The sequence below is a fragment of the Macaca fascicularis genome, chromosome 1 (genome assembly GCF_037993035.2).
Source record: "Macaca fascicularis isolate 582-1 chromosome 1, T2T-MFA8v1.1".
Classification (NCBI taxonomy): Eukaryota; Metazoa; Chordata; class Mammalia; order Primates; family Cercopithecidae; genus Macaca; species Macaca fascicularis.
In genome coordinates this window covers 110786624-110804069 of record NC_088375.1, presented here as the reverse complement: position 1 = coordinate 110804069, position 17446 = coordinate 110786624, and the positions used below count along the sequence as shown (strand labels likewise).

General features: G+C 42.8%; 1 protein-coding gene across 17 annotated transcripts in view; it reads left to right on the top strand.

Annotated features, from left to right (window-relative positions):
* Window positions 1-17446, top strand: part of RPRD2 (regulation of nuclear pre-mRNA domain containing 2) — a 125343-nt gene that overhangs the window by 93590 nt on the left and 14307 nt on the right. For 9 of the 17 annotated variants that reach the window (XM_073996513.1, XM_073996527.1, XM_073996505.1 and 6 more), the window contains 3 exons: window positions 5051-5333; window positions 8165-8422; window positions 13034-13234. In XM_073996513.1, coding sequence (XP_073852614.1) covers window positions 5051-5333; window positions 8165-8422; window positions 13034-13234 — 742 coding nt within the window. The remainder of the gene's footprint in view (window positions 1-5050; window positions 5334-8164; window positions 8423-13033; window positions 13235-17446) is intronic. The other 8 variants (XM_073996535.1, XM_073996517.1, XM_045364459.2 and 5 more) reach the window with 1 other exon arrangement.

The following is a 17446-nucleotide window of genomic DNA, read 5'->3' as shown; positions in this document are numbered from 1 at the left end:
AGAAGCATAGGGAGAACATCATGTGACAACATAGGCAGATATTGGAGCGATGCAGCTACAAGCCAAGAACATCAAGGATTGATGGGCACCACCAGAAACCAGGAAATGGCAGGGAAGAATTCTGCCCAGTGTCAGAGCGCGCAGCCTGCTGACATCTTAATTTTGAACCACTAGCCTTCAGAGACAATAAATTTCTATTGTTTTAAGCCACTCATTTTGTAGTACTTAATTAACCACTGCCCTAAGAAACTAATATACCAATTAATGAGTGTTTGTGAGGAAGTATTTTGAAACTATGTAAATATCTTGTTCCTTACCAGACTTTCGATGTATTCATTTATTTATATGAATGGACTTGAATCCTATTTACTCACTGTTTTAATTCATTACTACTAATATTTACGTTGATGCTCAGATTGACAAAGATTTGGTCAATGTGAGCTCCTTTCTGTGTTCTTTTGACATACCCTTTTTTTTTTTTTTTTTTTGAGACGGAGTCTCGCTCTGCTGCCCAGGCTGGAGTGCAGTGGCCGGATCTCAGCTCACTGCAGGCTCCGCCTCCCGGGTTCACGCCATTCTCCTGCCTCAGCCTCCCGAGTAGTTGGGACTACAGGCGCCCGCCACCGCGCCCGGCTAGTTTTTTGTATTTTTTAGTAGAAACGGGGTTTCACCGTGTTAGCCAGTATGGTCTCGATCTCCTGACCTCGTGATCCGCCCGTCTCGGCCTCCCAAAGTGCTGGGATTACAGGCTTGAGCCACCGCGCCCGGCCTTTTTTTTTTTTTTTTTTTTTTTTTTTTTTTTTTTTGGTAAGACGAACTTTCGCTCTTGTTCCTCAGTCTAGGCTCACTGCAACCTCTGCCTCCCAGGTTTAAGCAATTCTCCTACTTTCAGCCTCCCAAGTAGCTGGGATTACAGGCATTCGCCACCATGCCTGGCTAATTTTGTATTTTTAACAGTGATGGGGTTTCACCATGTTGGCCAGGCTGGTCTTGAACTCCTGACCTCAGGTGATCCACCTGCCTCTACCTCCCAAAGTGCTGAGATTACAGGCATGAGCCACTGTCCCCGCTTTTTTACACTTCTAATTGCTTTTCTAACAGTGTAAAGCCTCGCTCCCTGTCTTCAATATATTTACTTTGTTTTTCTTTTTCTTCGAGATGGAGCCTCATGCTGTCACCCTGGCTGGAGTGCGGTGGCACAATCTTGGCTCACTGCAACCTCCGCCTCCCAGGTTCAAGCGATTCTCCTGCCTCAGCCTCCTGAGTAGCTGGGACTACAGGCGCATGCCACCATGCCCAGCTAATTTTTGTATTTTTAGTAGAGTCGAGGTTTCACCATATTGGTCAGGCTGGTCTTGAACTCCTGACCTCATGATCTGCCTGCCTTGGCCTCCAAAGTGCTGGGATTACAGGCGTGAGCCACCGCACCTGGCCTCAATATTTTTACTTAATCAGTTGTGGCCAGTCTCCCAGCACTTCCATCTCTCTCTAGCCACCTTTATGGATTTTCTTTTTATCCTGCTTATACTCCAACATCCTTTGCAATTCCTCCCTCCCACGCAGACATTTTTCTCATTTTTGGGTCCATTCTCTCTAAGCCACTGAGTTTTTTCCCTCAGCTCCAGCTAATGGGTTTAGGACTGAATTGTTCACAAAGGAAGGGAAAGAAATTTTTCACTATTTTCATGAGCATATTAATCATAGCTGTTTGGGTTTTGTCATATAGTTGCAATATTGGCTTCACCTGTTATGGGTATGTTCGTGGTGTTTGGTGTTTTTGTTTTGTTTTGTTTAGTGCCCAGAGATAGTTGCTAATGTAGTGTCTGCATTTTCTTTTTAGCTATTTAGACCTATCTCTTAGCATGTCTGCTAATTTTTTATTGAATGCTGAACATTAAAAGATTATGGAGTCTCTGGATGATTTTTCTCCCTCCAGAGACAGTTCACCCTTCTTTTCCTAGGCAGATGTTGGGGCTGATCATATTAATTAAATCTGAAACCTAACTGACTTGAGGCTGAATTGCAGTTTGAGCAAGCCCTGCTTCTGGAATGTAGATTTTTCCCACAGAGAGCTGGAATGACCACTAAGCCCCCTTCTCCATGGCATGATTTAAACTCTCTAGTCCTTGTTTCCTCATCACCATGAGACCACTGCTTTTTCGAAGGTTTTCTGCTTGGCTTCTTCCCTCTCAAGCAGCTCAGAATTCAGCAAATATCTTGAAGGAAAAATTGTTGAGCCAGTTCTCTCTTTCATTGTTCATCAGAATCTTGGCCTTTCAGGTCTCTAATTTTTGCCTGTTAAGATCAGCAAGACTGTTAAAAACTCTGCTTTTTTCTCTTTGTTTAATAGTGGCCCTCTCTTGTCCTTTTTGCCTTAATTCTCAGCTTCTTGCCTAGCTCCCCAGAATCAGCAGAACTCTAAGAGAAAATAATGTCAGCATAGGTCTCCATGCTTTCCCTCTGATAGTATTTGCCACTTAGTTTTTGGTAGCCTTAGCACTCTCCAGTACATTCAAACAAGTGTGTCTGTGTATCTGGCTTTTCTACTTGTTCTTCATGAGAGCATTAGTCTACTATAAGCTACTCAGTTATATCAAAACCAAAAAGCTAGATTCTAATGTGTTCGTATCTTTTTAAAAATAATGCTTCTTGGCTGGGCACAGTGGCTCACAGATGTAATCCCAGCACTTTGGGAGGCTGGGGCAGGCAGATCACCTGAGGTTAGGAGTTCGAGATCAACCTAGCCAACATGGTGAAATCTTGTCTTTACAAAAAATACAAAAATTAGCCAGGAGTCGTGGTGTGTGCCTGTAGTCCCAGCTACTTGGAGGACTGAGGTAGGAGGATCACTTGAACCGGGGAGGCGGAGGTTGCAGTGAGCTATGATCGTGCCATTACACTCCAGCCTGTGTGATAGAGCGAGACCTTGTCTGAAGTAAAATAAAATAAAATAAAGGTTCTTGAATTTATAAAACAAAATGATAACAATCTAATGGTCATCGACTCTCAAAAAATGAAAAATTCAAAAGATAACTTTAAAACATTAGCAATTAAGACCATCAGGACATCTACAGGAATTAAGTCAAGTGGTCAGTATTAACATCAACAGTGGAAAGTCATATTGATTGTATGTGCCCTTGATATGGTGTGATCACAGTAGCAATTTACCTCTGTGGCCTTCTGCCGAAAAACTTATTACCCCAGTCTAGCCATGAGAAAAGTATCAGTCAAATCTCATTTGACAATCTACAAAATACCTGACCAGTACTGTTGAAAACTGTCAAGATCATCAAAACCAATGAAAGTCCAGGCCGGGCACGGTGGCTCATGCCTGTAATCCCAGCACTTTGGGAAGCCGAGGCGGGCAGATCACGTGGTCAGCAGTTCAATACCAGCCTGGCCAACGTGGTGAAACCCCATCTCTACTAAAAATACAAAAATTAGCCAGGCGTGGGGGCGCACGCCTGTAATCCCAGCTACTCAGGAGGCTGAGGCAGGGGAATCGCTTGAACCCGGGAGGCAGAGGTTGCAGTGAGTCAAGACCGCGCCACTGCGCTCCAGCCTGGGTGACAGAGCGAGACTCTATCTCAAAAAAAAAAAAGAAAATCCAGCAGAGTGTCACAAACAAGAGGAGTCTAAGGAGAAAGGAGACATGACTACTAAATGTTCTGTGGTATCTTAGATGGGATCCTAGGTTAGAAAAGGACATTAGGTAAAAAAAAAAAAAAACCTGAGGAAATCTAAAGTATGGACTTCTCATAATTATCAATATTGGTTCATTAATGTGACAAATGTATCATACTAATATTAGATGTTAGTAATAGGGAAAATTGGATATAGGGTATATGGGAACTATCTTTGCAATGATTTTCTAACACCTAAAACTTCTTTTACAATAAACTGTACTTTTGTTTTGAGATAGGGTCTCACTTTGTCACCCAAGCTGGAGTGCAGTGGTGTGATCACTGCTCACTGCAGCCCTGACCTCCTGGGCTCAAGCAGTCCTCCCACCTCAGCTGCCTGAGTAGCTGGCACTACAGGCAGCTGGGACTACAGGCGCATGCTACCATGCACAGCCAATTTTTTTTATTTTTTTGTAGAGACAGGATCTCACTATGTTGCCCAGGCTGGTCTTGAAATCCTGGCTTCAAGTGATCCTCCTTGCCTCAGCCTCCCAAAGTGCTGAGATTACAGACATGAACCACCAGACCCAGCCCCTGTTTTTTAAAACAATAGCCTTTGACCTCCCAGGCTTTGTTTTATTTTTGGATTTTATTATTATTATTATTTTGTCTGTCTCATTTCTTGCTGTATCTCCAGTACCTAGAAGATACATTTAGGTTTTCAATAAATATTGGTTGGTTGGATAGATAAACAGGAGCAAGGGAATAGAAAATACAGATAACTGCTAGGTTTCTAACTCAGGCAACTGTGCGGACGGTAATATTCACTTAGGGAGTATAAAAAGCAGAAACTAGAAACTCCTGCATGCTTGACAGATGATATATTATCTTGTTTTGTGCCAGCAATGTACGTGGTTAATAATAATCAGAAAATCTAATCAGAGTCAAAATGGGTGGCCAGAGATGGTGGTGTATGCCTGCAATCCTAGCATTTTGGGAGGCTGAGGTGGGAGGATCACTTGAGCCCTGGAGTTCAAGACTAGCCTGGATAACATAGCAGGACCTCATCTCTCATTTAAGAAAATAAAATTTTATTAAAAAAAAAAAGGGGGGGGGCAGCCGAGCATGGTGGCTTAAGCCTATAATCCCAGCACTTTGGGAGGCTGAGGCATGTGGATCACTTGAGGCCAGGAGTTCGAGACCAGCCTGGCCAACATGGTGAAACCCCATCTCTACTAAAAATACAAAAATTAGCCAGGCATGGTGATGTGTTCCTGTGGATCCAGCTACTTGGAAGGATTACTTCAGCCCAGGGGGCGGAGGTTGCAGTGAACCGAGATCATGCCACTACACTCTAGCCTGGGTGACAAAGTGAGACTAACTTTTTGGTCTTTTTCCAAGGAGTAAACTCCTTTTTTCTCTTTTAGGCATATAAAACCTTTGCTAACCGAGTAAACAATTTAAAGAAGAAGTTGGATCAATTGAAGTCAACCCTTCCAGATCCTGAAGAATCACCAGTTCCTTCCCCAAGCATGGATGCTCCCTCCCCGACTGGTTCTGAGTCTCCTTTTCAGGGAATGGGAGGTGAGGAATCCCGGTCACCAACCATGGAGAGTGAGAAATCTGCCACACCTGAACCCGTGACAGATAATCGTGATGTGGAAGACATGGAACTCTCAGATGTGGAAGATGATGCGTCAAAAATCATTGGTATGTCCTTATGTGATTAATAGACAACTTATTCCTTATCTGTTTTGCCTTCCCAGCAATGAATACGTCACAGGCAGGTATTAAAAGATACTTCATTTCTTAAAAGATAGACCACCAAGGTAGCATTATAATCTCTAGAGCAGTTGTTGAGGATTTGATATGCCAAATGTGTTAAGAATCATTGCTCGTTATCTGCATTGTTAAAATGGTAGCTACTAGGCCATGGGCGGTGGCTCATGCCTGTAATCCCAGCACTTTGGGAGGCCAAGGCAGGCGGATCACCTGAGGTCAGGAGTTCAAGACCACCCTAGCCAACATGGTGTAACCCTGTCTCTCCTAAAAATACAAAAATTATCCGGGTGTGGTGGCAGGTACCTGTAATTCCAGCTACAAGGGAAGCTGAGGCAAGAGAATCGCTTGAACCTGAGAGGCAGAGGTTGCAGTGAGCTGAAATCATGCCATTGCACTCCAGGCAGGTGACAGAGCGAGACTCCGTCTTGGGGAGATGGTGTGGGGAAAGTAGCTACTAGCTACCTGTGGCTAAGCATTTGAAATGAAGATTGTCCAACTTGAGATGTGCTGTAAATATAAAATACATATTGAGGCCGGGTATAATGGCTCATGCCTGTAATCTCAGCACTTTGTGAGAGTGAGGTGGGCAGATTGCTCGAGTCCAGGAGTTTGAGACCAGCCTGGGCAACATAGCGAAACCCCGTCTCTACAAAAAATATAAAAATTAGTCAAGCGTGGTGGCATGTGTCTGTAGTCCCAGCTGCTGGAAAGGTTGAGGCAGGAGAATCACTTGAGCCTGGGAGGCAGAGGTTGCAGTGAGCCAAGATCATGTCACTGCACTCAGCCCGGATGACAGAGAGAGACCCTGTCTCCAAAAAAAAAAAAAAAAAAAAAACACCAGACACATTGGAGTCCAGAAACTAGGCCAAGCACGGTGGCAAAAACTTAATACTCTCCCAAAGAGTTAAAATATCTCTTTTTTTTTTTCTTTTTTTTTTTTTTTTGAGACGGAGTTTCGCTCTTGTTGCCCAGGCTGGAGTGCAGTGGTGCGATCTCCGGCTCACTGCAACCTCCGCCTCCTGGGTTCAAGCAATTCTCCTGCCTCAGCCTCCCGAGCACCTGGGATTACAGGCATGTGCCACCACACCGGGCTAATTTTGTATTTTTAGTAGAGACGGGGTTTCTCCATGTTGGTCAGGGTGGTCTTGAACTCCCAACCTCAGGTGATCCGCCTGCCTCAGCCTCCCAAAGTGCTGGGATTACAAGCGTGAGCCATCGTGCCTGGCTTAAAATATCTCATTAATAATTTTTATATTTATAACACTGAAATGAAAATATTTGGGATATATTAGGATGGATAAAATAGATTTTTTAATTGCATGTTTCTTTTTATTTGTTTGTTTTTAAGAGAGAGAGAGTCTCCCTCTGTTACCCAGGCTGGAGTGCAGTTGCACAATCTCAGTTCACTGCAACCTCCATCTCCCGGGTTCAAACGATTCTCCTGCCACAGCCTCCCGAGTAGCTAGGACTGATTTTAGGTGCATACCACCACACCTGGCTATTTTTTGTATGTTTAGTAGAGACGGATTTTCTCCATGTTGGGCAGGCTGGTCTCAAACTCCTGACCTCAAGTGATCTGCCCGCCTCAGCTTCTCAAAGTGCTGGGAGGTGGACTTGAGCCACCATGCCTGGCCCTGGTTCTTTTTTTTTAAATTTGGGTGCTGGAAAATTTAAACTTACATATGTGGCATATGTGACTTAAATTGTATTCATGTTAAATAGCACTGTTTTGGGATGAGGGGTCGCTTATACTGGAATTCCTTATTCTCTGTCACTTTTGACCATCAAGAATTCCAAAGTCAGTTTGTTAATCACACTTTCAGAAACAACCTGAATTGGTGAATTGTTTCTCTTATATCCCCAGCCTTTATAAATCTTACTAGATAATTTGACTCCTGTTGAATTTAATGCATTATTGATACAGCCTTTAAAACATTAAAAAGAATTATTCAAGGGGATCAAGAGTTAAAACGTTGTAGTTTCAAATTAGTTAGTGCTTGATTGCACCCCCCAATAGGGCAATTTCAGGAAGCCAGAGGAAAAGACAGTGAACACTATAGAGGTTCTTTTCTAAGAACAGAAGTTCTTGGAAGGTTCTCAGGTTAATGGAAAAGAAAAAAACAGGACAATTTATGACAAATGTCATTTCCAAAAGACAGAACACAAATATGTACCAAATAATAACATGCTTCTTCAGTTGTACAAATTTAATACACAAATACTAAGAAAATGCAAAGGAATCATTGAAAAGTAAGATACAAGATAAATCCTGGAAATTGCTTTTTTTGTTGTCTTTTGTTTTCTTTTTTGAAACGGGAGTCTCACTTTGTTGCCCAGGCTAGAGTGCAGTGGTGCAATCTCGGCTCGTTGCAACCTCTGCCTCCTGGGTTCAAGCGATTCTTGTGTTGCAGCCTCTGTAGTAGCTGGGATTATAGATGCCTGCCACCACAACCAGCTAATTTTTTGTATTTTCTATGGAGGCAGGGTTTCACCATATTGACCAGGCTGGTCTCGAAATCCTGACCTCGTGTAAGCCATTGTCCCCAGCTGGAAATTGCTTTTAAGCAGATATTAAAGGTGGGAATTATCATAAATTACAAAGAGTATGACTTTTTCAGAAAAGCATGAAGTGAGTCGTTGTTTTCTCTAAAGTAGTGCCTTTTCCCCCAAATCCGGAAATATTAGGACATGTTATTTCATATAGGAAGCAAAGTCTGGAAAGTAATAGGATGTAATATATCTTTTCTTTGTTGAAACAGTCGAGGACAGGAAGGAAAAACCTGCAGAGAAGTCAGCTGTATCCACTTCTGTACCTACAAAGCCAACAGAAAATATCTCAAAGGCCTCTTCATGTACCCCAGTGCCTGTGACCGTGACGGCAACTCCACCTCTTCCAAAGCCTGTGAATACTTCTCTTTCCCCTTCCCCAGCATTGGCTTTGCCAAACCTGGCTAATGTGGATCTGGCAAAGATCAGTTCCATCCTTAGCAGTTTGACGTCAGTCATGAAAAATACTGGTAAGTAAGCCCAGTAAAGAGGATAAAAAATTAGTTTCCATCTTTTTAAATTGAATCATAATCTGTTTTGGGGAGGGGTGGTGGTTGTTGTTGCTGTTGTTGTTGTTTAGACAGAGTCTCGCTCTGTCTCCCAGGCAAGAGGACAGTGGTGCAATCTTGGCTCACTGCAACCTCTGCCTCCTGGGTTTAAGTGATGCTCCTGCCTCAGCCTCCCAGGTAGCTGGGATTACAGGCACCTGCCACCACACCCGGCTAATTTTTGTATTTTCAATAGAGACAGGGTTTCACCAAGTTGGCCAGGCTGGTCTCGAACTCCTGACCTCAGGTGATACACCCACCCTTGGCCTCCCAAAGTGCTGGGATTACAGGCATGAGTCACAGTGCCCGGTCTGTCATTTATTTTTTTTTAATTAATTAATTTTTTTTTTCTTTTTTTTTTTGAGATAAGAGTTTCAGTCGTGTTACCCAGGCTGGAGTGCAATGGTGCAAACTCGGCTCACTGCAGCCTCCATCTCCCAGGTTCAAGCAGTTCTGCCTCAGCCTCCCAGATAGCTAGGACAACAGGCATGTGCCACCATGCCCGGCTAATTTTGTATTTTTGGTAGAAATGGGATTTCACCATGTTAGCTAGACTGGTCTCGAACTCCTGACCTCAGGTGATCCACCCATCTTGGCCTCTCAAAGTGCTGGGATTAGAGGCGTGAGCTAGCGCACCCAGCTAAATTAGTTGTTAAATTAAAAAATAAAACAATCCAATAATGGGTCATTATAGAAAAATTAGAAAATAAGCAAAGAGAATGAAGTAAATATCTAGGCCAGGTGTGGTGGCTCATGCCTGTAATCCCAGCACGTTGGGACGCTGAGATGGTAGATTATCTAAGGCCAGGAGCTCGAGACCAGCCTTGGCAATATAGTGAGACCCTATCTCTAAATAAAAAAATGAAAAAAAAATTTAATAAGTATCTATAATCCCGTTACCCCAAAGGAACCACTTGTGTTTACCCTTAAGAGTATATGTGTATATGAATATTTTGGAGAATTAAGTATTTGTAACAATTTTTTAAAAAGTAATTTAAGTATGTTGCATATACTGTTTCAAAACTAGCTATTTAAAAGTTAATTACATATCTTGACTTTTTATGAATCATTAAATATTTATCTACATCATTTTTAATAGCTGCATAGCATTTGGTAACTTATCTAATCCTTTATTATTAGGCACTTAGTATGTTTCCAGTTTTTTACTGTTACGAAGAATACTGTAGGGCCAGGTGTGGTGGCTCACGCCTGCAATCCCACCACTTTGGGAGGTGGAGGCGGGTGGATCACTTGAGGCCAGGAGTTCAAGACCAACCTGGACAACATGGCGAAACCCCATCTCTACTAAAAAAAACAAAAATTAGACCAGGCGTGGTGGTTCACGCCTGTAATCCCAGCACTTTGGGAGGCCAAGGCAGGCGGATCACCTGAAGTCAGGAGTTCGAGACCAGCCTGGCCAACTTGGTGAAACCCTGTCTACTAAAAATATAAAATTTAGCCAGGCATGGTGGCATGCGCTTGTAGTCCCAGCTACCTGGGAGGCTGAGCCTGGACAATCACTTGAACCTGGGAGGTGGAGGTTGCAGTGAGCCAAGATCACACCACTGCACTTCAGCCTGGGCGACTGAGCAAGACTGCGTCTCAAAAAAAAGAAAAAATTAGCCAGCTGTGGTGGCACGTACCTGTAATCCCAGCTACTCAGAAGGCTGAGGCATGAGTATCATTTGAACCCAGAAGGCAGAGGTTGCAGTGAGCCAGGATCGAGCCACTGCACTCCAGCCTGGGCGACAGAGCAAGACTCTGTCTCAAAAAAAAAAAAAAAGAATACTGTAAATGATAAAATTTTTATGAATAACCCTTTGAAAGAGCTAAGTATATAAAACTTTTTAATGTAATTTTATTAATTAATTATTTTTATTTATTTATTTTTTATTTTTTTTATTTTTTGAGAAAGAGTCTCGCTCTGTGCCCCAGACTGCTGGAGTTCAGTGGCATGATCTCAGCTCACTGCAAGCTCCGCCTCCCGGGTGCACGCCCTTCTCCTGCCTCAGCCTCCAGAGTAGCTGGGACTACAGGTGCCCACCACCACGCCCAGCTAATTTTTTTGTATTTTTAGTAGAGACGAGGTTTCACTGTGTTAGCCAGGATGGTCTTGATTTCCTGACCTCATGATCCGCCTGCCTCAGCCTCCTACAGTGCTGGGATTACAGGCGTGAGCCACCATGCCCGGCCGTTTATTTATTTATTTTGTTTCACTCCATCACCCAGGCTGGAGTGCAGTGGTGCAATCATGGCTCACTGTAACCTCAAACTTACGGGTTCAAGTGATCCTCTCACCTGAGCCTTTGAGTAGCTGAGACCACAGGTGTACGCCACCACATCTGGCTAAGTTTTGTGGGTTTTTTGATAGAGACAGCATCTTACTACGTTATCCAGGCTGATCTTGAACTCTTGGGCTCAAGCGTTCCTCCCATCTTGGCCTCCTAAAATGTTGGGATTACAATCTTGAGCCACTGCACCCAGCCTGAAATTTTTTAAATAAATTTTGCCAGGCATGGTGGGATACCGTGTAGTCCCAGCTACTCAGGAGGCAAAGGCAGGAAGATCATTTGAAGCCAGGAATTCCAGGCTGTGTAGTTCACTGTAACCACGCCTGTGAATAGCCACTGCACTCCAGCCTGAGCAACACAGTGAAACCATGTCTCAAAAACTAAATAAAAATAAATAAAGTCTTTTAATATATTATGACTAAATTGATATCCAAAAAAGTGCTATTTTATATGACTAATATATGAAAGTTTCTGTAATTCCTTACCTTCTCCAGTTACTTGCCTTGTGGAGTCTACAAATCCAACCTTAAAAAGTTGTTTAATTTCCATTTCTTCTATGAAAGATGTTAAAAATTTTTTCCTTTGCTTATCACTTATATTTCTTTGTGAAATATCTGTTCATATTTTTTATCTTTTTTTATTTTATTTATTTATTTATTTATTTATTTATTTATTTTTTTTTTTTATTTTTTTTTTTTGAGATGGAGTCTCGCTGTGTCACCCAGGCTGGAGTGCAGTGGCGCGATCTCGGCTCACTGCAAGCTCCGCCTCCCGGGTTTACGCCATTCTCCTGCCTCAGCCTCCGAGTAGCTGGGACTACAGGCACCCGCCACCACGCCCAGCTAGTTTTTTGTATTTTTAATAGAGACGGGGTTTCACCATGTTAGCCAGGATGGTCTCGATCTCCTGACTTCGTGATCCACCCGCCTCGGCCTCCCAAAGTACTGGGATTACAGGCTTGAGCCACCGCGCCCAGCCTTATCTTTTTTTAAATATCAAATGTTTTTCTCTTTATATATTTTAGTTCCAGTTAAAGATCAACCCAGTGTTTTAAAATGTAAAAATATAAAGGAAATTTCTTAAATAATCTCATTTTAAAAGCTGTTTCAAAAGCACATAACTACCGGGCGCAGTGACTCACGCCTGTAATCCCAGCACTTTGGGAGGCCGAGGTGGGCGGATCACGAGGTCAGGAGATCGAGACCACCCTGGCTAACACAGTGAAACCCCGTCTCTACTAAAAATACAAAAAACTAGCCGGGCCTGGTGGCGGGCGCCTGTAGTCCCAACTGCTCGGGAGGCTGAGGCAGGAGAATGGCGTGAACCCAGGAGGTGGAGCTTGCAGTGAGCCAAGATTACGCCACTGCACTCCAGTCTGGGTGACAGAGCCAGACTCTGTCCCCCCCGCAAAAAAAAAAAAAAAAAGCACATAATTTACCAGTCACATAAAATTATGCAGTGACTGAGTTATACAACTGTAGTGGCTCTCAGCGTCCAGTCAGCCAGCAGTATTTATTGAGCACCTACAGTGCTCTAAGCTGTAGGTGCCATTTGGTGGAGAAAAAAGAAATATTGTCCAGGTGTGGCGGCACATGCCTGTAATTGCCAGCACTTTGGAAAGCCAAGGTGGGAGGATCACTTGAGGTCAAGAGTTCAAGACCACGCTGGGCAACATAGCAAGACCCTGTTTCTATTTTTTAAAAATAAATAAGAAATATTGGGGCTCTCAAAACTATGCAGGTCACTTAATACTTGTTTGTTTTTTTGAGATGGAGTCTCACTCTGTCTCAACTCTTGTCTCACCACAACCTCCACCTCCTGGGTTCACCTCCTGCCTCAGCCTTCCAAGTAGCTGGGATTATAGGCGCCTGCCACCACACCGGCTAATTTTTTATTTTTAGTAGAGATGAGGTTTCCCCATGTTGGTCAGGCTGGTCTCGAACTCCTGACCTCAGGTGATCCGACTGCCTTGGCTTTCCAAAGTGCTGAGATTACAAGTGTGAGCCACCTCGCCTGGCTGATACTTGTTTGTTTTAATGGTGTTCCAAGTAAAAGGAGATAATCTTAATCTTTTCAGATTTTTTTTTTTTTTTTGTACATGTCATGTTATGATGGACCATTTGTGGATCAACCACAGAAGAATTCCTGTTAATTATGTCAAACTCATTGAAGTGAGTGGAAATTATCGGGAATTGAAGTCATTTTGAATTGCATTTTCTTGAGTTCATCTTTCTGCCACCAGGGGTCAGTCCTGCATCAAGACCTTCTCCAGGAACTCCCACCAGCCCCAGCAATCTCACCAGTGGCCTGAAAACACCTGCACCTGCCACGACAACATCTCACAACTCTCTGGCAAATATCCTCTCCAAGGTGGAGATCACCCCAGAGAGCATTCTGTCTGCACTTTCCAAAACCCAGACACAGTCAGCCCCTGCACTGCAAGGTAACTGACATGTGCCAGAGGGACTCGAATTGTGAATGTTTGTCTCTGGCTTAAATTAATCCTGGATTCCATTTCTGAGGAATCCAGAGCCATAAAATGTATAACACAGTTAATTCATTATTATTTTTATTTATTTATTTATTTATTTATTTTTTATTTTTGAGATGGAGTCTCACTCTGTTACCCAGCTGGTGTGCAGTGGAGCGATCGCAGCTCACTGCAACCTTCACCTCCTGGTTCAAGTGATTCTCCTGCCTCAGCCTCCCTAGCAGCTGGGATTACAGGCCTGCACCACCATGCCTGGCTAATTTTTATATTTTTAGTAGAGATGGGGTTTCTCCATGTTGGCCAGGCTGGTCTCCAACTCCTGACCTCAAGTGATCTACCCACCCCAGCATCCCAAAGTGCTGGGATTATAGGCGTGAGCCACCCTGCCTGGTAGTCATTCTTTTTTTTGTTTTGTTTTTTGTTTTTTGTTTTTTTTTTTGAGACGAAATTTCACTCTTGTCACCTATGCTGGAAAGCAATGGCCCACTCTCGGCTCACTGCAACCTCAGCCTCCCAAGTAGCTAGGATTACAGGCACCCGCCACCACATCTAGCTAATTTTTGTATTTTTAGTAGAGACGGGCTTTCACTATGTTGGGCCAGGCTGGCCTCGAACTCCTGACCTCAGGCAGTCCGCCCACCTCAGCCTCCCAAAGTGCTAGGATTGCAGGCGTGAGCCACTGCGCCCATCCTATTATTTTTATATTTATCATCTATGAGCTAACATCTGAAGAATTATAAAATGTCAAAGCTGAAAGAGACAAAGTATTATCTAGTCTAATCCCTTACTTTTCAGGTAAAGAAACTAGGCTCAGTAAGGTGGTAAGACCTGCTTATGGTCACATACCTTTCTATTCAATATGAACCGAGACTGAAAGCCAGATTTCTTGACTGGAGTTCAGTATTATTTCACCTACACCATGACACCCTAGGGGCTGCATTAGTCCCAGCTTTTAATACAGGTTTATATATGTTGAGTTTTATTAATTTTAATGTTAACCAAAGCTAAAGACAATAGGAAAGGTCCATCTATTATCAAAAAATTTGGCCAGGCACGGTCGTTCACACCTGTAATCACAACACTTTGGGAGGCTCCTCGCCTAAGGTCAGCAGTTCAAGACCAGCCTGGCCAACATGGTGAAATGCCATCTCTACTGAAAATATGAAAATTAGCCGGGTGTGGTGACGCACACGTGTAGTGTGCTGAGATTACAGTGAGCCGGGATTACAACACTGCACTCCAGCATGGGCGACAGAGAAAGACTCAGTCTCCCAAAAAAAAAAAAATTTTTTTATGACGCTTCGGGAACATAGTGAAACCCCGTCTCTACAACAGAATTAAACATTAGCGCCAGGTGCAGTGGCTCATGTCTGTAATCCCAGCACTTTGGGAGGCCGAGGTGGGCAGATGACGAGGTCAGGAGATCAAGACCATCCTGGCTAACACAGTGAAACCCTGACTCTACTAAAAATACAAAAAATTAGACGGTATGGTTGCGGACACCTGTAGTCCCAGCTACTTGGGAGGCTGAGGCAGGAGAGTAGTGTAAACCCGGGAGGTGGAGGTTGCAGTGAGCAGAGATCATGCCAATGCACTCCAGCCTGGGCGAAAGAACAACTCTGTCTCAAAAAAAATAATAATAATAAGCTGGGCATAGTGGTGCATGCCTGTAGTTCCAGCTACTCAGGGGGCTAGGGCAGGAGGATCACTAGAGTCTTAGATGTAGTATTTTTGTTTTCAACTACCTATAATCTCTCTCATTTGACCCTTTCTGTTCAAGTGTACTAATTATGTTTTGTGCATGACACTGCCTGTTTCTAAACTTTTTTCATAAATCTTTCCTACTCTCTACTCTCTTACACTCCAGATACCAACGAAACCCTTTTTAAGTACCATAATATAATTACAAAATGAATTACAAATACCAGGACAGTATATTTAGTGTAGTGATTTACTCCGTATCAGTAGTCTCAACCAAAGGCCTCCAGGGAGGACACTTGGCAATATCTGGAGACCTTTTTAGTTGTCTCAACTGGGGTAATGGTAGGGCTGCTACTTAGGAGGATGCCTTTAGGAGGATGCTCCTAAATATCCTACAATGTGTGAGACAGCCCCCAACAATAAAGAATTATCTAGCCCAAAGTGTCTAGTGCTGAGGTTGAGAAACCCTGCTCTCTATGAAAGGAATGGTGTAAAACAGTTTCCTAAACTGTTATGTAAGTGGATCATTCAAGCATATTATAGTGAGCTTTCTCTTGAGATACAGAAGAATTTTGTTACACAGAACTAAGTATTATTAATAATCCACAGCCCCTATCTATTGGCATCAGCAATAAAGAATTGATGATGACTGCAGCACATGTTGTACTACTAATATCAGGGACAATTTGAGAGTTTGACATGTTCATGCTTTCTCCCTTTTTATTTATTTATTTGTTTGTTTGTTTGTTTTTGAGACAGGGGCTTGCCCTCTTGCCCAGGCTGGAGTGCAGTGGTGTGATCTCGGCTCACTGCAACCTTCCAAAGTGCTGGGATTACAGGTGTGAACCACCGCGCCTGGCCTATGTGGATTTTCTGATGAGACAAAATTTGAACAGAACTCGGTTCCTTATGGAATGTGGAATTCTCTTTGACTTTTAAAAGGATTGTATCTAGCAACTTAAATAGATGTATTTCCTCAAAGACTGTTAACGAAATCCCAGAACTTTGTTCTGATTGTGTCATCCACAGCCCTAGATATTGACGGATTTACAACACAAAAGAGAGAGACTTCAGGCCCAGTGTGGTGGGTCATGCCTGTAATTCCAGCACTTTGGGAGGGGTGGATCACCTGAGGTCAGGAGTTCAAGACCAGCCTGGCCAACTGGGTAAACCTGTCTTTCAAAAAAAAACAAAATACAAAAAATTAGCTGGGCGTGGTGGCTTGCGCCTGTAACCCCAATTACTTGGGAGGCTGAGGCAGGAGAATCGCTTGAACCCAGAAGGCAGAGGTTGCAGTGAGCCAGCCTGGGCAACAAGAGCAAAACTCCATTTCAAAAAAAAAGAGAGACTTCAGTGGGCAAAGGAGCAGAGTATGACTTGTTATGATTAAAGAGAAAACTTTTGGCTGGGCACAGTGGCTCATGCCTGTAATCCTAACACTTTGGGAGGCCACGATGGGAGAATCACTTGAGGCCATGAGTTTGAGACCAGCCTGATCAATATAGCAAAATCCCCATCTCTTATAAGACTTTTTAAAAATAATTTAAAAAAAAAAAAAAAAGATTGGAGAATTGGAGAAAAGTAATATTTAGTGGTGAGAGACAATTTTATCTATTACCAGAAATTTGAGTAGTATATCTATCTGTAAAAGATGTTCTTTTGAAGAAGTTATCCCAAAATATCTGAAAAATATGCTGAAATATCTTCTAAAAATCATATTACATTATCATATATCACATTCTAGTGTTTGAGGACTTCTGGATTTTGTGAGAACAATGATTACTAAGAATTAAATCAGGCTGGGCATGGTGGCTCATGCCTGTAATCTTAGCACTTTGGGAGGCTGAAGTGGGACAATCACTTGAGCCCAAGATTTTGAGACCAGCCTGGGCAACATAGTGAGACCTTATCTCTACCAATAATAAAAAAGTTAGCTAGGCATAGTGACACACACCTGTGGTCCCAGCTACTTGGGAGGCTAAGACAGGAAAATCTTTTGAGCCCAAGAGGTTGAGGTTACAGTGAGCTATGATCGCACCACTCTACTCCAGCCTGGGTGACAGAGCAAGAGCCTGTCTCTTAAAAAAAGAAAAAAGAAAAAAAAAAGGAAACTATTAGGAGGGATTAATTATGTGGCTAGGGAACTCTTTGGAATGAAACATGGATTTTTTTTTTTTCTTCAGGAGGATCATAACTAAACATTATTTCAGTTTTTTGGATATTGTTGAATATTAGATAATAATAAAGACCATACAACATTATTTAGAAATGGCTTTAAAATGTTACAAGGATGGAGGGGACTTGAAATTCTTTAGACCTTAACTCTGTTAGAATATGGGTTAAAATTGAAATTTTGAGGAAACATTAATTGAAGTATCACATGAAGTATTTTCTTTAATCATATAATTACTAAGGAAAAATTTTAGTGTATTCAGTGACTAAAAGCTATAAATTTGGGTGAAA